Here is a 24,390-nt window from a genome sequence, read left to right on the forward strand (position 1 = left end):
CAGCAGCTTTTCAGGGGTTACTGGCCACTGTCTTTGACACATTTACCTTGTCGGCCCAATTTCCCATGAATAATTTGTGCTATATCACAGTGCTGTTAAATTCACAAATCCGAGTGGTCAGAAAGCTTTGATGTGTTTTCTGTAACAGCGGCTCTGAGAGAGTGCTCACTGTAATTTAAATCACAGGTTTATAATAATGCACTTGTAAGGCATTATCATTTCTATAGTAACAGCCATTTCAAAAGGACTTGTATGGCAGACACTCCTCATAATCTAAACCTAAAAAACACATTTAAAAATGTTATTTAACGTGCTACCTAAACATTGATACGGTATAGTGTGGAGACAACAGTTAGAGAAGTCTTCAGTGTTGGTGCTTTCTAACAGTCAAAGGTAAAGCAGTAACTTTCTCTGCCACAGGAGAGTCTTCAGGATAGAGGACTATACATTTTGCAGCTTCTTTGTAAAATGACAAGCTGCATTTATTTTTGGTATTAACTTAGAGATTTAAAAAGAGAAGCTAGTGAGGAAATGACTGTTTAGCTATTATAACATAAGTAATAATTTGTTTCATGGTTGTTCCACTACATTAAATATAACTAAGTGGTTACATTGTAAAGGTTGTTCATTAATTAATTAATTAATTAAGTTTTAAAAAATGTAATGGTTGGCAAACTGTTGTAGTATATGGGGAAGAAAAGACTGTGGGATGTGCTGGTATAGGGAACTTTGCAACTCTGACTCCATCACGCCACTCTGCCATTGATAATGATCAGCGCTATGTATGGAGGGGAAAGGGTGAGACTTTTAATCCAAGAACACCAACCCAGCTGTGAAGCATGGGAATGGCAGCATTATGTTGAGGGGGTGTTTTGCTGGAAAAGGACTGGTACACTTCAGAAAATAGATGGCATCATGAGGAAGGAGGATTAAAAATACTGAAGCAACACCTCAAGACATCAGCCAGAAAGTTAAAACTTGATCACAACTAGGTCTTCCAGCAGGACAGTGATCCTACTGTCCTGCTTAAAGGCAACAAATTGAAAGAACTGGAGTGGTTTTTAAAAAACGCTGAGACCTATATTCCAGGAGGAATGAGCAAAAATTCTGGCAAAGTATTGCAACAAGCTTATGGACGGCTATCCCCAAGTTAAGCAACTAATAGACAAGTCCACCAAATGCTAACGAAATATATGTAAACTTTTGACCCACTGAAAATCTGATATAGTAAATGCAAGCTAAAAAATCTCTCTCTTAGCTATTGTTTTGAAATGACCTCTTATGGAAGTAAAGTAGATACCCTAACTGATTTAACACAGGCAATGTAGGGCAACATGAAATGTGTCGAGTTGTGAAAAATTGTGAATTTTTTTAGAATTGGTGTATGTCAACTTTTGGCCTCAACTGTATTTTTAGCTTGTTTCTTATCATAGTTGTGACAAGGTGTTTGGGGAAAAAAAAAAAATCTCAGAACTCAGGATATATTCACAGCACAACATTTACTAGCATTCCACTACCATATCCATTTGTCTGCTGTGCTGAGAATGGTTCACCAAAACACAAATAATATCTGGTGAGTGTTGGTTCTATGATGGTTCTTTGCGTTGATGGATGGGGTAGAGGGATAACAAATAAATCCATCTGTTTTCTGTACTGCTTATCCTACACAGGGTCACGGGGAGCCCCAGGGGACTTGGGCCACAAGGCAGGGGACACCGTGGATGGGGTGCCAACCCACCGCAGGGCACTATCATACACACACTCAATACGGACAATTTAGAGATGCCAATCAGCCTACGTGTTTGTCTGGACTGGGGTAGGAAACCCCAAAGGCACAGGGAGAACATGGAGGCTCCAAACACACAGGGCAGAGGCGCGAATCGAACCCGCAACCCTGGAGGTGTGAGCAAAGGTGCTGTCACCCAGGGATATCAAATTATTCATAGCAATGGATGGGCTACTGTATACCTACAATGTGCACCTGTGTAGTACGCACCTGACAGAAAGGTTGATGAGTGATGATACATAATATTGTGGCTAGTGGGCGCATGTAATGACATCTGCAGCTAGTCAAGTTCCTCGCCAGTAAGAAAGCTCGGGCGGAGTTGGTGAGCGCTCCTATAAACACGGAGAAAGAGGCGAAAGTCGACGCCTCTTTTTAAATCACACACTGAGCTCCTCAAAAAAAAAAAAAAAAAAGAACCTCCAAAACACACAGTCTTTCCTGAAGAGAGGAGATTTTTCTGAGTGTACAGTCACTGGCTAGTGGCGCAAACTGGCTTCCAGGTAAGACTCGTTTCTATCAAAACAAAAAGCGCTGGCTCTTTAACTTGGCTTATTCTACATGATGTTTTTATGTCTTTAGCTTAAAGCACGCAGTGGGTCAGTCAGAAGCTTTTGCTCCACATGGTGTATGAGAACATTTCAGCCCTGTGTGTTGAAAGGTAGCTGTAGTAAAGCGGTGTAACGGGAGAAAATGGTTCACTCGTACCGGAGGTGGCGTCCTGTAGCTACTGCCAGTTCAGTTTAATGCACTTTTACACCTCCATAAGCCAACTCCTGCCTCCTGATACAAAACAGCAGCCTGTGCTAGGGTTATACATCTTAAAATGCCGGTATTACAAGTGGGAAGTATGTTTTCCTTCCATATAACAACAGACAAACACTCTTTGTTGACATCAGTTATTTCTGTAAAGTTGTATTTTACTGACAAGAAAAAGTTAACCTTTAAAAACGACATAATTCCACAAACAAGTGGTCTAACAATACAAATAAAATGACTCACTCAGCCTTGTTTTACCAGGTACATGATCTTATTCAGTATTTACACTACAAACTGTTAGTTGAGAAAATGCAGCTGGTTACTGTGAACTCTGGCTGTAAAGTTGACAGTGCGCATGCGCGCCTGGGGCCGTTGCTCTTTAGCTGTGTTCTGTGTAAATATTATTTTAAAATCTTTGGATTCAGTGACCTTACCACCGTCCCCTTCATGCATGCTTCCCATTCAGAAACATGAGAATGAACCGTTTATCGTAAAGATCTAAGTTTTCCATCCCTTCTTTGTGTCCACAACAACACAGATCATGCTGTAAATAGTTTTTTTAATTGGAATAGGGCAGGTCTGACTTCTGTGTTTATATGACTTTTACAAGTATTGGATATACCCTGTAGTGTTTCAAGCCTTTTGAGAAAACATGAACAATTCTGACCTCTTGAGTTTGGGCAATGCTGGTGAAGCTTATAAAATGCTTTCATCTTTAATGGTTATTACATATGGAGCTACACTGTGAGAGAAGTACTATTTATAATAGGATTTGGATCTAGGACAGGATTTACCTAAAATACTACAGAGCCAGGAGCAGCCGTTTATATTTATGTTTTATGTATTTATATTTATGGCTGCTTTCCCAGACATATTTTTAAGTACAACAGTATATCTTTGTATGCAGTAGCAATACTGAGCTTTTGATTTTGCTTCGCTTTTATGAGTGTAGAAACATAATTTTACAAGGGTGAGTCAAATGAAAACATTAATCTTTTATATCTTTTATTACATAAAGGTGTCAGAGAAGTCATCTCCATATCTCCGTTTCGTTCAGTGCAAGTGTTCCAGCGCTTAATGAGAGTCTGGAATCCTCTAGAAGAAAAACAAAAAATGTCTATTTCTCTAATTTATGTTGCAATTTAAGGTTTTCATTTCTCACCCTCGTAGAAACGCTTCGTTAAATCTTAGTAAATAAAAAATCTCCATATTGAATCAAATATAGAAATAATATAGAAATAATAATAGAGCTTTATTAGAAAAGCTGTAACAACACAAAATAAGAAGGTATGAGTGATAGTGGCAGATAAGTGCTTATCACCCTGGATTAGAATTTGGCTGACTTGTTGCACTGATCTGATATTCCTTCATGTTCCACTGCCAAGACTTGAACTACAGTCCTGTTCCACTATGAAAGACACTGTTGGACTGTAATCTTGGCCTGTTAGATGATGTGTGTCACACTCAAAGATCAAAATTTCTTTCATGGTAGTTACACTGTCTACTATTTTATTATCTTGATCCAGAAAAAATGCTTGGTTATAGGCCTTTTTGTTATTTTGTCAGTGCCCTCTAGAATTATTTCCACTATTGCATTCAGACCACAGGTTTGAGATCATTCATTCATTCATTTATTCATTCATCTTCAGTAACCACTTTATCCTGATCAGGGTAGCGGTGGATCCGGGGCGTATCTCCTGATGGACTGATGTCCCATTTAGGCTGTGTCCCCACCTCACACTCAGTGTTCCTAGACAGTCAGATTTTGTGTTTCTTTAATTTGGATGTTTGGTCCTGGCACTTAGCAGAATTCATGATGCCATCAACCTTCATAAGAGCCTCAAAACATGGATGATCCACCTCCATATTTTACAGTGGGTATCAGGTGCTTTTCCTTCTATGCAGTCTCCTTTAGTCACCAAACAGCTGATGTTGTGCATGACCAAAAAAGGTTGATTTTGGTGTCAGTTGTTTTGGCACATATTTTGAAAAAAAAAAATTTCTCATTAGAATGATTTTTGTTAAAGCAAATATAAATATTTTATCCTGTTGTTTCAGGATTATTGTATTTGAATGATTCTGTGTAATATTTATTTTATACAATCATTTTTGCTTATTTTTATGAAGAGTGCCAATAATTCTGGAGACCACTGTATATATTTAATGTCACTCTGAAAGTCAGACAGCTAATTTGTCTTTCTGTGTTGGGAGTATTGTGTGAACTTGACCTGAAGCCTAATATGGGTAACCCTTCTAGCGGTTGGCACTGATCCCCATGTGAGCTGGAAATTGAGCTTCTGTTCAAATCTGTGTGACCTTCCAAGATATGTAACTGTCCATATCTGTAATTTGACTAGAGCATTAGTGACTGCAATAGAGCCTGAATATTCACTGTATATTTTACTTTACTTGTATAATTTACACAATGTAATATAAGCTTGATATTTAATTACATATGCACACAAATTACACCTATGGCATTAAAAATATGTTGGTCAGGTATTAAAGTAAAGTATTAAAAGTTTGGTGTGAGTGGATTGGTGGATGGGAAGGTCACTGTCATTGCCACAGGTATAATACTGGTATACCATGATGACTGGATGAAATATTCCTTTATGATCTTTCTACCTCCACTCTTAGTCAGGCATCATAAAACTGCCATAATCTTGTAATGGTGACATTCAGTAGAAGGTCTAAAAGATGGGGGTGTGTGTTTGGTTTTAAGTTGAGTGTGTTCACAAATTATTTAGTCTTCCAAACTACATTAAAAGTGCCAAGTCTGTAAGATGACAGCTACGTATGGTTTCGACCAACATATTACAGTCAAACAGCTCCTGTAATTGGATCATTAGCTCATGAATATATTTTACAATATTACTTTCCCTTCACTAATGAGAACACCATAATAAGTTTTGCTATACTTTTGTGTTTAGGGTTTTTAAAAGTGACCTAACCAGAACCTTGATATCATGTGTTGCATGTTATACACCATAACAAAGCCTTGCAAAATGATTGGAGAGTGGCGCACCACACCCCTGCTCATGTTAGATGTTCAACTATCTACCTTGCTATTAGTTCCAGCTGGAACTGTCTAGATTGATTTAGAGCCCTCAGCTCTTTCCATGATCACCATAAATGAACACCGCACACAGCCTCATATCCCCTCTGTGGAATGTCGTGCCATGCTGTTTCGTTCTCTGGATGTCTGGAGTGTGCGAGTGTGATCTGGCTGAAAAAGAGGTCATCTGCGAGTGGGTCTTTAACCTCAAGTGACATATGGTCACTGACTATACTCTATCTGAGCAGTCATTAAATACAACTGAGAATGAAGGTATTTTTAAGAGAACTTAAAATGTTTAATGGAGTGTCTGAGACCACTGAATTTTTTTTTTTTTTTTATAAATTATATTATCAGCCATTACCTGAGTGAGAAGTAGTAGTCCAGCTGGCACGGACTCCCCAAATTTGTGGAGTCAATCTATATTAAATCAAATCCATGGCAGTTTCATCTGAACACATGCTTCAGTGGAAAGAATAAGACACAAGGAAAACCTTATCTTTTCTACAAAGGATTTAAAATGGTTAATATCACAAATTTGGTTATATTTAAATAGTGACCTAGAGATAGTGCATAATCTTGAATATTGAATATTCATAATATTCAATATTTCCTTTTTTTTTGTTTTAAAATGTTCAAAATAATTATAATAATTATTAAATAATTAAATAATTATACTTTTAGTTTATTTCCAGTTTTTCAGTGTGGACTTTTGGACCCCACTGAGGTCACTTCAGTATATACTGGCTTTCTTTCTATTCTGTTTCTGCAACTTATTCGAGTCCAACAGCCATTTTCATTTGTTCTTTTGTGCTCTCTAGTTAAACATGGCCCCAGTGACTTCTGCGAGTGTGTGTTTCTTAGAATGGTTTTGGAAGTTGAAGACGTGAATGTGCCTCACTGAACACGCATATACACAGAGTCTGCCTGGAATAACTTGAACATGTGATGTGTCAATGTGCTATTTGTAGGGCAGCAGTGAGGGAGATTGAGGTCGTTGGTAGACAGGAGTTCATACATAGATCTTGTACTTGTTAACAGTAGGTAAAGCTCTTATATTCCTCATTTCTTTGCTGTGGTAGAGAGGTTATTGAGGCTGCTTGGCTTCCCCCAAATGTGCATGAACTTGATTTGTTTCAGGGATTTTTCTGTCAGCAAACTGTCAAGTTGCCAGTCATTTGTGTTATCGCTTTTTTTCAGTTGTTCTGAACAGCTGTTCTGCTTCTGCTTGAGGATTGCATTTTGCTGCAGGCATGTCTTATTGAAACACAAGAGAAACTCTCTGTGACTCTAAGGCAAAAAAAATACATTTCTGATTAACACTTTTACAGTGTGAGCATTTAGTATAACTCTACAATTACTAATAACTCTAATCTTATTTTAATTCAGCTTTTAGTAATATTTTAAATGTACAAAAAATTGACCGCAAGCAAGTATAATTCTGACAGGTTTGTCCAGGCCTATGTATGTTCCACATGGGAGATCTTAAAGGGCCAGAGACCCTAAACATGGCTTTCATTTACTCTCTGACATATTTTATAGCACCATTTTCTCATCTAAAATACCAATGGATGAGGGCCTTTCTGTGTTGTTTTGTTTTATGGCATCACTTTATCCTTTTATCTCTTAATCATGCATTAATCAAGTTTAAGGACAGAAGTAATTGTGAATAATCAGTAAATGCTTTAATTTTGCTGCATTGTTGTACTCTTAATTTATCCAATTAATGAAAAAAGCTTAAAATGAGTAAAACGAGTAAAATAGTTTAGCTTCTGTAGTAGTTAACACACTTAATGGATTTTCCTCCTCTTTTCCTATTACTTGTGGCTATTAGCATACAAACTCTATAGCATGTTACATAGTCAGCGTTTGGTGTTGCATCATTTGGCTCTGTTGTAATCTTTCTCTTGACTACATGGACTCATTGCTGTTCTAGAATTGCTTTTAAGGTGAACTGTATTTGCTTGTTTTGGGTTGAGTTCATTCACCTGCCTTCTTATATAAGGGAACGTGAATTGCGTTGTTTTCTGAGTGGAGATTTTTGAATCCATAAATCGTTGCACAGCCGCTTCCTGCTGCCATTTCATACTCTAGAGCTGGAAGCACAAAATGTTCCATTTTTTTAATGCTGATCTGCAATAAATGATAAATGATGGTCTAACATGTGCCAAGGACCTAAATCAGTCAAAGAACTTAACATGCAAACTGAAATATGAAATAGATAGTGTGGCTTAAACATCCCTTTGCTGAAAATGCTTTAACTCTGAAATGTTAACACGCTGTTCAATCATTCCTTTGGCAACCAATATATTAAAATTGCACACAATCTCACTTCCATTACTCATTTCTTGGCATTCCCATAGGTAGGCTGTGTGTGAGGAAACAGATCAGGTCAGGCCAGATCAAACTGGATTGGAGGAGCCATGGGTTTGCAGAAGCTTCTGAGTTTTGGCAAGCAGCTGCTGCGGGTGAAAGTGGTGGATTGCAGCTTGGAAGACTCTCGTCTCTCACGATGTCTTAACACATTTGACCTAGTGGCTCTGGGAGTGGGCAGCACTCTGGGTGCTGGGGTGTACGTCCTCGCCGGCGCAGTGGCACGGGAGAATGCGGGGCCTGCCATAGTGCTGTCCTTCCTCATCGCTGCCATGGCATCAGTGCTTGCTGGCCTTTGCTATGCTGAGTTCGGGGCACGAGTACCCAAGACAGGCTCAGCGTATCTATACAGCTACGTGACAGTGGGGGAGCTCTGGGCCTTCATCACTGGCTGGAATCTGATCCTCTCTTATATCATAGGTAGGGCCATGCATACAGAGGTTTATACAGACTTACAGTTCAATTTTTCATTAAGTGCATTTAAAACTAATAAAGTGGATATTATGTATATAAATAACAATGTACTGTACATTTAAAAATATAAGTGCATATACACTCACTGGCTACTTTAATAGGAAGCCATGTACACTTGGCATGATTGTTGGTGCCAGACTGGCTGGTTTGAGTATTTCATACGCTACTGTTCCCCCTGGATTTTTACATGCAGCAGAATCTCCAGTTTACCATAATGGTGCAGACAACATCCAGTGAGTGGCAGTTCTGCAAAAGATTGGCCAGACTGATTTGTGCAGACAGGAAGCTAGAATTACTCAAATCATCACTCTTTACAACCATGATGAGCAGAAAAACATCTCAGAATGCACAACACATTCAACCTTAAGGCAGATGGGCCCACATCAGCAGTTCTTTGCTGCTGTCAGCAAAGAACAGGAATCTTAGACTGCAGTGGACACAGACTTACCCAAATTTGACAATTAAGGATTGGCAGAAGGCCAGATGATGTTGTTCCAACTGTTAATTATCCAGTTTAGGTGAACTTGAACATTAATTGAAGCTTGTGACGTGTATCTGCATTATTTTATGCATTGCTGTGCCACATGAATGGCTGATTGGATAATTTCAAATTTCATAAAATGATCAGGGGTACAGGTGTTAGTGTATTAAAGTTATTATAGTAAGTGTATATAAAGGTATTAAAGTGGCCTATGAGTGTATAAAACAACTTAAATGTTGAATTTAGGCTAATTTAGGCTTTATTTTATATTCTGTTTTCCTGGACATATATTGAGACTCTGATGAATTGTTCTCATTAAGTTAGCCTTATAAAATACTTTTTGTATTATTTGAACAGTTTCCATGCAACATAATTTTATTGCACCTTCTCTCATCCTGTGCTAATTGGAAAGGCACATCCAGTGTAGCTCGTGCCTGGAGTGCCACATTTGATGAGCTGATCGGCAAACAAATTGAGTTGTTCTGTCGTCAGTACATGAGCATGAAGGTCCCAGGTGTGTTGGCTGAGTACCCGGATATGTTCGCAGTGGCCATCATTCTGTGTCTCACAGGTACTTCAATGGCTAATCAGCTTTAATAAGACATGTAATACAAACACAGTTTACACAAACACATACTGTGTGAGTTTATTTCAAAAGTAATCTATGGAATTGCTGCAGTTTCTATGATTAAGGTGATGTCTGTGTACCACAAGGAATCAGATTATTATAATATGAATATTATGATTGTTCCTTTTTTTACATAGGCTTGCTGGCCTTTGGAGTGAAGGAGTCAGCCACTGTCAATAAGGTTTTCACCTGCATCAATGTCCTGGTGCTGCTGTTCATGGTGGTATCAGGCCTGGTCAAAGGCACACTCAAGAACTGGCAACTGAATCCTGATGAGATTCTCAATGCCACCAACTCCTCAGGCTTCAAGTGAGCAGCATGCAGAAGCTGATCTCCTTTCTGTTGTGCTTCCCAGTACAGCAGGTTCATCATCAACTCTAAAGCTATTTCCATGCTTATATCAGAGATGTAGTGTGGGGTTTATGGGAATATGTACAGAATAAAACACAACAGGGTGTGCTGTTTTAGGAAAATAATCGATAGCGTGGTGCGATACATCCCAGTGTGAAGCAGAGGGCCATTATCAACCCAAAGTTAATTGTGTTCCAAGACCTCTTATACCACAGCAACCAGTCAATGATTATATTTTTTTATTTATTAAAGAATAACACATCATATTACACAAATGACATATTATCAGTTATATTACAGTGGGTATAAGCAGTTGTATATTCCAGTATATGCCAGTTTCTCTTTTTCCTCCCCATCACTTTTTAGTTAATAAAACAAAAATACAATAAAATCTAGCTTGTCAATCTTCTGACCAAACAGAACTACATTTAACATATTATGTTAAATAATGTTCTCTTTGTTCTCGCTTCTCCTCCCTGAAAAGTACAACAGAGTCCAAGGAGTTAGCTGAGAGCTTGGGAATGGGTGGATTTTTCCCATTTGGCTTCACCGGAGCCCTCTCTGGAGCTGCTACCTGCTTCTATGCCTTTGTTGGGTTTGACTGCATTGCCACAACAGGTGAGTAAGTGTATAAGAGACAGTGGATGGAAGTAGAAACTCCTAATCACGTAATGTTTTTCCAAAAACAGGCTCACTAGCACTTAGCTAAGTTCAAATTTATGACATAGTAGCATGTTGTTCAGTTGCTTTTGAATTATGGCTGGTTATCTCCACACTAAATGTTTATATTGTTCTGCATCAGTTCCCTTTCTCTTAACAGCTTTCATTTTCTCCAGCACTTGCTGACCCCTGGCCCTATATTTTACATTCAGCTATGTTCACACCCCTGTGTTTTCAGCTCTGATTGGTGGAATTGGGTTTATGTTTGCCTGGGCATGTCTTTCTTCCCAGAGCACACTGCTGAGTTTGGGTCTGGTTCATACCCCTCTCCCCCAACCCCCCTCCATAAAGGCATTTGGCTTTTCCTATGTTATTTTGCTTTTGGCAGCAACAGTCTTCTCCCATATCTTATCCTAAGTACAGTGAGTGTAGTCAGACTGCACACCAGTGCCAGAAAATACACAGAGCTCACTGTCAAATCTGGCTTAATCTCCCAAAGTCTACATGTTGCAGATGCCACTGCTGATAATGGTTTAATTGTGGAAAAACTGAAATGCCAAGAATATGAGCAGAAATATGAGAAAATATGATCTGTCCAGAGGGTATAAAATTAATTACTTACATGTTAATTAATTATGGAGTATGATACATTAATTAAAATGTGAACTTGATCAAGTTTTTTTTTTTTACTTTGTACTTTAACATTCTCACAAAGCTGGATTCACAGACCAGTTGTCATTATGTAAAGCACAAAGCATGTTTTGAAATAAATGAAGCATGAAAATTTGATTTGATGAGTTTTTTTCTTTGTCTACCTTCATAGAATAGCCCCTCAGGATGCATACTTTCCCTGAGACCTTTTACAAGAATAGGGTTCAGATGCTTCAACTCTAATTGCTTTTGGGAAAAAAAAGGTTATTTGATGCCAGCAGTGTGTGTGTGTGCCAGTTTTTCTCAGAGGTTAAGCTGGGAACATTTCTGTTTGTATTTGCAATGCGTACATTCTATGTGGCTGAACAATTTGCATTACAGCTTTCCAGACCTGCCTTTTGTCAGTGAGTCATTCATTAGAAATGATTCTGAACTCATTGTACTGTTCCATGCCATATGATGCCAGTGAAGACATTGCAGTTTTTGCACATAGGTCACTTAAATATCTCCTAGGTGAGGAGGTGAAGAATCCTCAGAGGGCCATCCCCATCGGCATCGTCTCCTCTCTCCTCATCTGTTTCGTCGCCTACTTTGGTGTTTCAGCTGCTCTCACTATGATGATGCCGTACTATATGCTGGATAGGAAAAGCCCAATTCCTGTGGCCTTTAAATATGTAGGCTGGGAGGGAGCCACCTACGCAGTGGCTGTAGGCTCTCTGTGTGCCCTCTCCACCAGGTAAGCATGAAGCTAAGCTTATATACATGGAATCGGATGTTGTATGAACAGCAGAATTCAGTTCAGCACCACTTCCTTTTCCTCTTTCTCCTCTATGTTTCAGAAATAGGAACTGATACATCATATTAAATCTGGCAACACAGAGAACCTCTAATTCAAAATTGATTTGGATTAAACTTATTAATAATTTTCTAAAATCTCATTACGCATGAATGTACAGTACTTGTAACAGGAAGTGGAAGGAGGTGATATGGCACTGTGCCCTGTGCATGCATGCATGGCATTGCATGTGTATATTTGTCTGAGGTTGTACATATGACCCCCTTGCTAAAAATATGCATCATAGTGCTTAACTACTTGTTCTTTATTTAAGCTAAGTTGATTTCTCTTATTATTTTTTTTTTTTTAGGAAAGTCTATCATACTACTTCTTATATAAATTGTTTCATAGTATATATTTTAAAAACATGTCTGTTCATACATTAATAACCATTATAATGAATTTCTTATATGATGGTATAAATTTTCCTTTCTGTGACAGATGTTCACAAATGTATAAAAAGAAGTACTGATCAAATAATTTAATAATTAAGTTTTATAGTTACTCATAAAAATGGATTTGAGAAAAAGAAAACCAGAAATCATGTTTATGTTTTGAACGCATCTCTTTGTCTTCTGAGCAATGTAATCATAGGCTTATTTGCTATGAAAAGCAAAAGTTGTATTATTTTTAAGTGCACTGAACTGTGTGTCTCTTTGTTCACTGCTTATTCTGATGAAACCACAGTGGCATTGTCTGCTGTTTGGGTTTCATCACTGACTGTGAATGCACTTTGCCATAGGACAGTGAATGCAGTTTGTCACTTTTTCACATGCATTGCATGGCCTCTTCTCCTCCCCAATCTCTCATGCTAGCCTGATTGGTACCATGTTCCCAACGCCTCGGGTCTTGTGGGCGATGGCAGATGACGGGCTCATCTTCAAATACATGGCTGAAATCAACCCGAAAACAAAAACTCCCTTACGTGCTACTCTAACATCTGGCTTTTTGGCGGGTGAGAAAGGCTCTTAATACTACTAACATTGCATTGGCCCTGAGTATGAGACTCAATTCAGCTGTCCTTTTGAGCTCTGACTGTCATGGTGCATGCAGTATCTCATCATGTGTAGTTGGTGTTGGGAGTCTGTTTGGTTTCTCTGTTGGAGTCAGAAACCTTGTTTGCGTGTTGACACATTTTTAAATGATAGACTCCATGTCTCCCACAACTGCCGCAAAGGCTTATTTTTTTCCATTTCTGTTTGTGTCTGTTATAATGTACACCTCCCATCACCTCCCCTCACCAATTTTCCCATGCCCAGTCTACTGGGTTCCATGTTTCCTCTCCCTCGTATTATCTATGCCATGTCCCGAGATGGTCTCCTATTCTCTTTTCTGGCACGTGTGAGCAAGAGGAAGACGCCCATCATTGCCACGATGGCTGCAGGGGTATTGTCCGGTAAGAGCGGAGCCCGCCAGAGGAAGAGTGGAAAATTTCCTCTGATGTAGTCATAGTTACCATGTTATTGTTTACACCACAAACAGAGAGTTTAGACCTTTCTAGGACAGGAGTGGTTTCCTTTAAGTTGTAAATTTGCCAAAGGATTGTAGTGGTTTAGACTCCATGGTAGTCATGACAAATCACAATCAACCAGATTGCACTCGTGGGTATAATTTGATATGGTAGGGATTGATAAACCAGTTATTTTTAGTAGCCACCTTGTTTTCCCATTTTTTTCTTTTTCAAAATCAAGCCTTTTTGAAGACAATGTCTTTCCAATACGTGGGTGATGTTTAAATCTTCACTGGGGGTCAAGAGGCACTTCACTTTTGCCTTGCACAAAGAATGATCAGAATTCTTTTAACACTGTAAGAGAATATGGCTCTTTGGAAACTATGTAGCATGGAAAGTTGTCCCATGACATTACAGATAGATGTAAACAGAGATAAAAACAAGGTCAATTATTCATCTTACTCTATGTCCTTTCCTGTGGATGATAGTCTTTAATGGGCTGTGCTTGTGTTTTTAAACCTTGGAAATTTACAAGGACAACTGACATGATTGACTTTCTACATTTAAAATGTTCCTGGTAACACTAGGTGATGTAGAAACGCTATTTACAGATATTATTGTTTAGTCACAAATACTGTCCAATTTGCTGTGGGAATATTTACAGTGTTATATTTTTGTATTGCTTGTGTGAAATAACTGGAAGCTATAAGATTAAGTATCATTTTCTTTTATTAAAAATATATCCATCTACGGAGCATGTACTGTTTGACTTTTTTCTTCCCAATCCTGAATAATGTGTATGTGTGTGCACTTGTGGCTGTGTCACAGCTGTCATGGCGTTCCTGTTTGACCTAAAGGATCTGGTTGATCTTATGTCTATCGGCACGCTCCTGGCTTACACTTTGGTTGCTGCATGTGTGCTGGTGCTCAGGTGAGTCGCGTCACCTCCTTTGTGCGCTTTGAGTTATCAGTACATACTACCCTTAATAATAGTATAAATTTTACACAAAAATTTTCTATTTACTACTACTAAGAAATAGTGGTAGGTCATGTTTTAAGTCAACATTTGGTGTCCAATATCAATAATATACAGTACTTACATTTTGGAAACTGTAGTTTAGTTTAACTACTATATTTATCCACAAATAATAACCCCATTATTGATGAGAACTTACTGAGAAATTGCTTAGCTCAAATGTGATCACTGTGGAAAAAACCTAAGGGTGAAAAGTCTTTGTGTTTCAGGTATCAACCAGATCAGCCGACTCAGGGCTACCAGATGGCAAGCACACACGAGGAGCTGGAGATGAGAGAATCCTTTAGTACTACGAGTATGGGCATTCTGCCTGGCATGGAGGAGAGATTCAGTTTCAAAACGCTGCTTTTCCCTATCAACACAGAGCCGTCTGGCCTTTCTGGCTCTGCCGTCAATGTCTGCGCAAGCCTGCTTGGTAGGACTTGACTGATGGACAAAATGATTCCTTTTTATCATTTTTGCCCTGGTTTTTTTTCTCAGTAGCACTGCATCATACTTTAGTTTACAGTACGTTAGCTTTTATTCCAGCTAAGGATGATCTGCTTGTAGCCACACAGTAAACTCAACTGCATGTTGAGGTGTACACACAAATGTACGCAATACACTGTTTTGTGTGTATGTGGGCTGCAGGTTTCCTTATCCTGGCTTTCTGCATCGTGGCTGTGCAGGGTGGTACTGCCAGCTGGAGCATAGCAACCCTCACTGTGATTGCCATGGTTTGTCTCCTTCTCACTTTCATCATCTGGAGGCAGCCGGAGAGTAAAAGCAAGCTCTCGTTTAAGGTGAGTAAGGCTGTGCACCCTATACTATTTTACTTGTTATCCTTCAAAGAAGAATTATGGGAACGAGGGAAATGTGAACCCTCCAGCAATCCACATGTAATCGCATCCTGACATTTTTACACTTTTGGTTTGGACCATTTTTTTGACCTTAAGTGTCATGATGTCATAGGTATGAATCACATATGGATAAGGCATGAAATTTGTGGTTTCAAACCAGGGACCTTGGAGCATTGCTACCCTCTCCATTCTTTCATTCATCCATTCTTCAGTAACTGCATTATCATGTTCAGGGTCAGAGTGTATTCGAAGCCTTTCCCAGGAACACTGAGCACGAGATGGGAATGCACCACCAGATCAGACTCCAGTCCATTGCAGGGCACCACGCACACACATTTACACCTAGGGTCGATCTAACAAAGCCAATCAATGTACCAGCATCTTTTTGGGATGTGGAGGAAACCAAAGAACCTGGAGGAAACCAACATGGTAGACACTGCTAGAACATGCAAAACAGCAGACAGTAATCTGAACCAGGGACCCTGGAGCTGTGAAGTGTCAGTGCTACCCACTGCACCACAGTGTTTCCCTTAATTAATTATTGTTAATTAATTATTTTGTATTAATTTTATGTTGTTGCAAGAAACATAAGGCAATTCAGTGTTGCAAGAGCACTGTGTGTGTGTGTGTGTGTCTAGCTAAGCTACAGTCTAGCTATTGAGACAAAAAAAAGAAAATAGGCATTTGCAAGGAGATGTACAAGTGACACATGTATAGAAGAAATACACACTGAGACTTATTTGAATTATTTAAACGTGATAAACAACCCTGCCAAAGCAGATGGTTAATTAACAGAGTGCCAAATATTACCAGTGTGTGTGGGCTGAGTGAGTGGTTTTGGCATTTAGTAGAATGGTCCTGACACAACTTCAGGTTTATGTTACAAATCTAGTAATAGTGATACTACTAAATATCACTTATGCATGCATCATTTTAATGATTTGACATTTTGGCTTGCAGGTGCCTCTGTTACCCTTCCTCCCTGTGGTTAGCATGTTTGTTAATGTTTATCTGATGATGCAGCTGGACAGGGGGACCTGGATACGCTTCTCTGTGTGGATGTTAATTGGTATGTGTGACTATTATACAAAAAGAGAAACATATTCTAATCAGGAAACTTGTAAAACTATGTTCTTGGTCATTTTTTTTTTGGATTAGAATTGTATAGTATTTTAATTGAATTGTATGTAACTTTGAAAAATTGTACAAAACTTTCATAAGGGTTTAAAAAGGAGTATTTATAATGGCCTCAATATGCTCAGTAACACACTTTCCATTCATTATCGCTCATTACTTCCCAGGCTTTATTATCTACTTTGGCTATGGAATATGGCACAGCTCAGAAGGTGCTCTGACTCATTCCAGTCCAGACGAAGAGCCTGATGTGTGTAAATCCACCAGTACTCCCCGGGATGCCATGTCCCCTGAAAAAGAGGCGTTCCTCTACACCAGACAGGAGGATGGCGATGATGAAGACGGTGAGATATGATATTGAGGATCAGATGAGCTTCAGTACTGCCTGCTTGACCTTCTCTCTGAACCGCAACACTCAGGGCCGCTGATGAGCACAAACTATTATCAGACTGAGCATGAGGAGATGCAGCATTGTGGTTGATTTAGATAACTCACTTCCTCATGAGAGGCTGAGAGCCCTGTTGTTGGATAGTGATTTTTGGGATTCTAATTTTCAACCAAAAAAGAAACAAGAACAGTTAAAGGACATTTTGTCCGAAGGCAACTTAGAAATTGTTGTTAGGTTCAGTTATGTACTGAGTGTCCAGTTCAAGACAGTGACCACTGTGTTCTCTGATGGCAGCCTTCATCATCTGATTGCACATTTACAAAATTACACACGTTACAACTGAATTAGAATGTTACATACACACAAGTGTCGCAACCAAATCAGGGACACTTTGCCTTCCTTGGACCTCTATTTAATAGTTTAGTTTGTTTAATAATGAAATCTACTTCACACATGGCTTAGTGTTCCTTGTTTAATATTCTGTTTAAGACCACACTCGGTTTCTGAAACGTTATCTGCTAGCCTTAGCTGCTCTGATCCAGATTTAGTACAACAGGTATTTTTAGAAAGCCCTCGCTACCTTTTATTGGTAGTGCCACCTGGTGGAGTGGTATTGAACACAAATGGAAGATTGATGCTCTTTACAGACTTATTTGCCTCATGTAGAGTTTTTGAGGCTGCTAATTTAAATAGTCATCTCAAGAATATTTGAACAGAGTTTGTAGGACTAAAACCTTTTAGGTCAGGCTTGGGTAATAGAAACTTCTCCATAAGCTGCTGATTATTGTTGAAGATATTAATAAGATTAATCATGATAAATGAGGATATGGCAGACATTGACATAATTTTTCCCCTGTGGTAAACTCCTGTGGTTTCCTAACACAGATAAATTAAGTGCCTTACATAGATTCCAAAGATTAAAAGATTAAACAAAGTATGTGTGATAACATGCATCAGGTAATCTACGATCTACAGTTACAAATGACTTCAAATTTATAAAAATTAGTATCAGTCATGTAATAACCACATCACCTGTAATATTATAACCACATTCACCTGACATTACCCCACACTGAAAAGGCCACAGATTTCATTAGTCGTAATTAAGCCCAGTAAAGAATTGCATGTGGTATTATAATTAAGGAATAAAACTTAATTGGGTGGTGTAATGAACGACATCCTAATGAAGCATATCCCAAAGTGTTTTATTCCTCTTATACCACAGTAATTTTCCAACAACTACATTTATTAAAGAATGACACCTAATACTAATCGATATATTTATAGATACATTTGATGTTGTAGAATATCTGCAAAACAACTCATATTAGATGCAGTCTTCCACCAGCTGAGCTGTGAGTGGAATTCAGGTTTCTTAACCAGAGTTATTGAATTATTTTTCCCTTGTAGAGAACAACTAGATTTATAGTAATCTTACAGCCCATTGAGTGTGTACATGTTTCTTGGTTTAAATCATGTAATGCTGTTTACACCTCACTGTTCTTTTTTGTCATGTTAGAACAGAGTATTTGTTTTTTGTTTTTTGGACCATTTCTGCTGTTTTGTTTGTGTACTATAAAATCCTGAAATAGTTGAGATGTGCTGTAGCTCAAATCACTGTACCTTGTACCATATACAGTACCTTTGGTACTGTAAATAAAATTATGTTAGCTATATTTTTATTCTTTTATTTTATATCTTTATATTACAAGAATAGCCATACTGCCTGTTCAGGGTCATATAATTATGTGCAAGTATGCCATTACAGTACTAAGGGGTTTGTAATGTAATTAAGTACAGATGTACTGTAAATTATACACAAGAGATTTGCTTAATTTTGATGCATTTCATATTGCTTTAAATTGTTAACTTAGTTAACTTCTTTATGTTGGACTGTTCACTTTCCATAATATTAGGCTACAAGCTATTTTCAAATCCACCCCCAGATGAGGCATTTGAACACTTTATACACACTTTCATACAAACTTAGAACCCTGGTAACAGATGATGTAGGTTACTCTGCTACTGAGGTATCATATGTGTCCCACTGATATTACATCTCCAAATAAGTATGTATGGAAATTAAAGGTAAAAGACATTTTGAACAAATGTAAAGTATCAAAAACACTATTTTGTCTCCTTCAGCCCATTATATCACTATAACAGCCCACTATAACTACACTTTACCTTAATATATATATATATATATATATATATATATATATATATATATATATATATATAGAGAGAGAGAGAGAGAGAGAGAGAGAGAGAGAGAGAGAGAGAGAGAGAGATTATATATGAATCTCTATATTCCAAATTTCTGAAACTCTTTGGAAGAAGAAAAGAATATTCCCATTCCTTTTTTCCAGTGATACTGTAAATCAGTAGAAGATCCGTATTGTCCTCATATTAACATGAACGCTACTTAACCACATTTTGCATATATGCTAATGCTATTCTAAAAAAAACCAAGAACTTTGCCATATACTCCCTTGAGTTCATCAGTCCTTCTACCTTTTCATTTTTTCTTCTCTTTTACATGCGTCAACTTACACAAAGTAACTAAATCTACATATAACAAAATGTTCATAATGAGCCACAAAAGGTTTAGTAAGTGTGGCAGCTCTTACTGCAGAAACACGGGAGACCAAATCATTTTACAACATACACGATATGGTCAAAAGTTTATGGACACTTGACCATCACACCCACATTGTCTTTTTTGGCACTCCATTCCAGATTTACTTCCCTCTTTGCTGCTTTAATAACCTCCTTTAAGACTTTCCACTAGATATTGGAGGGTGGCTGTGGGAATTTGTGCTCATTCAGTCACAAGAGCATTAGTGAAGTCAGGGATCATGCATCCTAAAGGTGTTCAGTGGGATTGGGGTCGGGGCTCTGTGCAGGTCACTTGAGTTCTTCCACTCCAAAATTGGCAAACTATGTCTTTATCGACATCTCTTTGTGCACAGTGGCATTGTCATGCTGGAACAGGTTTGGGCCCCTTAGTTCCAGTGAAGGGAAATTGTAGTTCTGCACCATACAAAGAAATCCTGAACTGTGTGGCAACAATTTTGGGAAGACCCACATATGGATGTGATGGTCAGGTGTCCACATACTTTTGGCCATACAGTGTAGGTGAAATATTAACTTATCTGATGAGTTCCTAACGATGCATAGGCCTATATTTTGACCACTACAGTTTGTTCAAATAGACAAATTTCAGACAGGTTTGTTCTGCATGCCAGTGGACTACAGATAACAGATAACACATAAGAAGACAGACAGATAGGAGACGGCGGGCTGCCTGTAACGCGCGCGCCGCTCCTGGAGGATATTTGTGCTGTTTGGGGCTTTCACCGATAGAGGGCGCAGTTTAAGCACGCTACAGTGAAGAGGACCTGAGACAGCATCAGGGAGGAGAGAAAGGTGGGCAGGAGGAGGAAAGGATGCTCAGTTTAGAGCATCACATCGCGGCATTTTACCCAGCTCACACCTCGGCGAACCAAGAGGGGTTTTACTGGTTTTAGGTAAGTGTTCATTTACTGATGACTGCAGCTGGATGCATGACTGAAATTGTGAGAATAAGTGATATATATATATATATATATATATATATATATATATATATATATATATATATATAGGCTAGTGATAGGCTTAGATGAGCCAGTGCACCGTGTCCACATGGTCCTTCAGTGCTGCTCATGAGTGTGTTGGTGTGTACGGCGGTGTGTGTGCATGTGTGCTGCACTTCTTTGTTTCACCAAAGACACCTCGTTAGACTGGTGGGCGGTAAAAGGGGGCGTCCAGGCTGCCCGTGGAAACAAAGAGAGCTTGTTATGCACTGGCGCGGAATCGCACTTCGCCTGCTGCATTAACTTTATTTTAAACAAAAAAAAATTGGATCAAACAAAGGAAAAATGCAAAGACGGCAGGGGTCTGGGGCTTTTGCATTCTGTAAAAGTTCCTAGCAGCATATAAACAGATCGAAATTGTCAAACCACGAGAAAGAAGTGCACAGTTGTGTCATATTCTGTTTGTGATCTAGTGTGTACATTTTTCTTCTGTTTAGATTTTTTTTTCGCAGTAGAACCAGTAGACCAGAAGAATATAACAATATAACATATACAGTAGTGTCAGAAAGTCTGAGACTACTACCAAAAAAGTGATTTTATTCCTTCATTTATCAACAGTTATTCAGGTGAATATTGTTACTTGAGAATAATTTATGGCCCACAATAAATATCCTGTTTGCATTCAAAATACTTCATCTGTAAGAATGTGATGTTATTTGATGTCATATTTCATCTTGTCATTGGCTTAGTACATTCGATTCTGTTATAGACTCTATTGTACCAAACCAAATTATACTTTTCCTTGTAGTTTGGGTGATACATAACATGGCAAGGTGCATGTGGTGTACCCTTAATTTGATTTATAGAGTAGTGCTCAGTGGTACATCAATGATCATTAAGGATAAATTATTTTTAAAGCTACACCGTATTCTTGTTTCCAGGTGAACATACATACTAAAGGTACAAAAGATGTACCCTTGACCCCAGTGACAAAGAAAGGTACAGTTTGGTACCTTTATTTCTGAGAGTTTATGTGTATAGTGTTTCTTTATCAGAAAGGATTGTAGGCAGAACCTTTTCCAAACTAATGGATAGAGAATCGGACTTGCAACCCGAAGGTGAACCTGAAGGTCGTGGGTTTGAGTCTCAGGTCCGGCAGGGATTGTAGGTAGGGGGAGTGAATGACCAGCGCTCTCTCCCACCCTCAATACCACGATTGAGGTGAGACCCTTGAGCAAGGCACCGAACCCCCAACTGCTCCCCGGGCGCCGCAGCAAAAAGGCTGCCCACTGCTCCGGGTGTGTGTTCACGGTGTGTGTTCACTACTGTGTGTGTGCACTTGGATGGGTTAAATGCAGAGCATAAATCCCGAGGGTCACCATACTTGGCCACAGGTCACTTCACTTCACTTCAAAGAGCCGTTTCTTTTTCTTTTTTTTGTCTCAAAGAGTGTTACCTACACACAGTGTAACGATACGCTCCAGTCATGATTTCGTGGCTTGCTGCTTGCTTCATGATTTGATTCAATTTCTCATAAAAATTATGACTGAAAAGACATTTATTTCTAAAACATATACAGTACAACACAATGTGTATTTATGGCTGTACGAAACTAAATAAATCAAAAATTGCTATGAGCAGAGGTTTAATATTGTAAACGAAATGTACTACATGTTCACTGTATCTTAAAAGAATAATAAATTTGTACTTTCTCCCAAACATTTGATTGAAATAACAAAGCCCCTGACCCAGGGAAAATGATCAATTGAAACATAATGAGTTCCGTAGCAGCACCTGGGGTGTCATTTTAACTAGTAATAGAGCTCCAAAGTTGGCTAAAATGCCCGGGTCCCACAGCCTCTTTCTTGGTCACTGTAGATTGCGGTGGCACATGGCTGGTCTCACTTCACAAGTGCAGATGATTCCTGGTAATGGCACAGGCTCTCCACAATAGAATGTGATCATGTGACCAGCTTGCTCTATATATACTTTAATTACATGGGTTGTGCAGATTAGGATCTCTGGTGTTCAAACAGTGCAATTACATTAGATGCTTAATGAATAAAATGCTGATTTCTGCAGTGTGAATCGCACATTTCCATGATGCACATCGTCACATTTTGCATCACCTGGCAGTGAAGCTGAGGATGTGTGAGTTCAGGTGCATGAAAGGCAAAATCCTTCTCAAGTACTATCTGTGTGTGAGCAGATGCAGTAAAACCCTCTTCACCACTTTTACTTTTTCCATTACCTGGATTTTTATTAGTTGCTGTCAGTGATGGTAGGATGTATGGCCCCTGAGTGGATATTATGAAAATTTATATGTCTCAGCTTTTACTTTGGACATATACTCATAGGGGACAGTGCAGAAATACAGAGCAGCAAATAGGAGTAGAAAGAAATTAAGCTTTTCATCATTCATTCTGGAAATATATCATAGCACAGCAGTTTGTCCCAAGGGTTGCTAATTGACAAGTAAAAGAAGCCAATGCACAGGGAAGCCTGAGAGCTAGAGAAGGAGCGAGGGTCATAAAGACAAAGAGGGCAGAGTGACTTATGTTAATGATTATAGTAGATTAGAAGGGCTTTGCCGCCTGCTCACCCTGTGATCCACCTGCCAGTTAAATAGAATCTACTGTACAATGTCCACATGCAGGACCAGAATGGAGATGTCCTTAATGGAACTCCCAGCATGTTTCGGGGCTCCAACAACATCTAGTTAGACAAATAAAGAGTGATCTTCTGCAGCATGGGGAGATTTCCTTTTCTTCTTGGATATGTGATAAATATTTTTGGTTGGTTGAGCACCTCATATGCTTTTGTAGAGGTTAATGTGAGCACAGAAAGCTAATCTTCCACTGCTCCCTGGTTTTGTGTGTGTTTTTTTTTTTTTTTTTTTTTTTTGCGCCTGTTCTGTGTTGGCTTTTACCCCACTGTATCTTCCTGAACCCTCCCCCAACACATGTCCAACACGGTACAGCACCATGCTTCAGTGAAGTCTCTAGTCTCCTCCTCAAGATCCTGTCTCAAATTCATCACTATTAATTATTGCTATTTGCTGACTTCAGCTCAGGACTCTGCTCATGTCAGCTTTAGCACATATCAAATCAACAACGACAACAACAAAAAACTCAATAGCAATATTGCAATGAAAGCAATAATGAAGTTCTCTGTCTCAGCATTTTTCATTTGGACTGGCTTGTTCAAGCCGCATTAAGTGAAGCTCTTGGCCTCTGTGTGCATGATTTTATACACTGCACTACTGGCACATGTTCGGCTGGTTTTATAATTGCATGAATGAACAGGGATACAGGTGTACCTATTAAAGTGGCTAGTGAGTGTATATTCTGACAGCCACCACAACTGAATAGAAAATTCCTACTTGAACAAAAAGACTTCATAAGACTGTTACCTTGCCTGTCTTTCTAACCTTAACCTTAACCTTCACCTTGATTGGTTCATGAAAATTCTTAAGAATTTGAAAATCTGACCCTGTGCTGCCAGGATAACTCATACTAAGCATGAATGATATACTGTGTTTTGTTTTTTAAGAATGATTTGTATTTGGTTAACCAGTGTAATTCTACTTAAATGTCATGTACATAGGGAAGCAGGTACATAAATCTCTGTGCTGTTCTGCATTTGTACTTCCAGTACTGCTCTTGGAGCTGGTTTAGTGTTTCAGTGACTCAGTGACTCCATCATGCCTGTGGTTGCTGTTTTAAGAGAAAAGAGATGCTGTCATTGCATCTGGAGTGCAATCATGTTGGTTCTCTGGCGTTGTTTTTTGAACTGCATTGCTGTTTTTTTTCTGGCTGAAGTTTCAGATTTTGTGCTTATACCCACATGATGAAAGCTTGGTTCTGCAGAATGCAATCCCACACACCAGCCTGGTTTCATTTGATATGT

The 24,390-nt window shown here is 38.8% G+C and overlaps 2 protein-coding genes across 7 annotated transcripts in view; both read left to right on the forward strand.

Moving 5' to 3' along the window:
• Positions 1-2,097: 2,097 nt before the first annotated feature.
• Positions 2,098-18,576, forward strand: slc7a1a (solute carrier family 7 member 1a). Of its 5 annotated transcripts, none has more exons than XM_026941773.3 (12): positions 2,098-2,286; positions 7,964-8,393; positions 9,341-9,499; positions 9,694-9,865; positions 10,392-10,525; positions 11,732-11,954; positions 12,869-13,008; positions 14,332-14,434; positions 14,749-14,954; positions 15,170-15,321; positions 16,339-16,447; positions 16,680-18,576. In XM_026941773.3, exons 2-12 carry the CDS (start codon positions 8,024-8,026, stop codon positions 16,865-16,867), a joined length of 1,956 nt encoding a protein of 651 aa, XP_026797574.3. In that variant the 5' UTR covers positions 2,098-2,286; positions 7,964-8,023; the 3' UTR covers positions 16,868-18,576. The 5 variants fall into 5 exon arrangements, with proteins under 5 accessions (XP_026797574.3, XP_053097382.1, XP_026797577.3 ...); XM_053241407.1 differs by lacking the exon at positions 12,869-13,008 and adding an exon at positions 13,313-13,449 and having other exon boundaries at positions 2,101-2,286; XM_026941776.3 differs by lacking the exon at positions 2,098-2,286 and adding an exon at positions 5,674-5,873.
• Positions 18,577-19,231: 655 nt separating this feature from the next.
• mtus2a (microtubule associated tumor suppressor candidate 2a) overlaps positions 19,232-24,390 on the forward strand; it is a 60,475-nt gene continuing 55,316 nt past the window's right edge. For both annotated transcript variants that reach the window (XM_053241224.1, XM_053241225.1), the window contains exon 1: positions 19,232-20,433. The gene's annotated coding sequence lies outside the window, so the exon portion shown is untranslated. The remainder of the gene's footprint in view (positions 20,434-24,390) is intronic.

This window comes from Pangasianodon hypophthalmus, chromosome 17 (genome assembly GCF_027358585.1).
Source record: "Pangasianodon hypophthalmus isolate fPanHyp1 chromosome 17, fPanHyp1.pri, whole genome shotgun sequence".
Lineage (NCBI taxonomy): Eukaryota > Metazoa > Chordata > Actinopteri > Siluriformes > Pangasiidae > Pangasianodon > Pangasianodon hypophthalmus.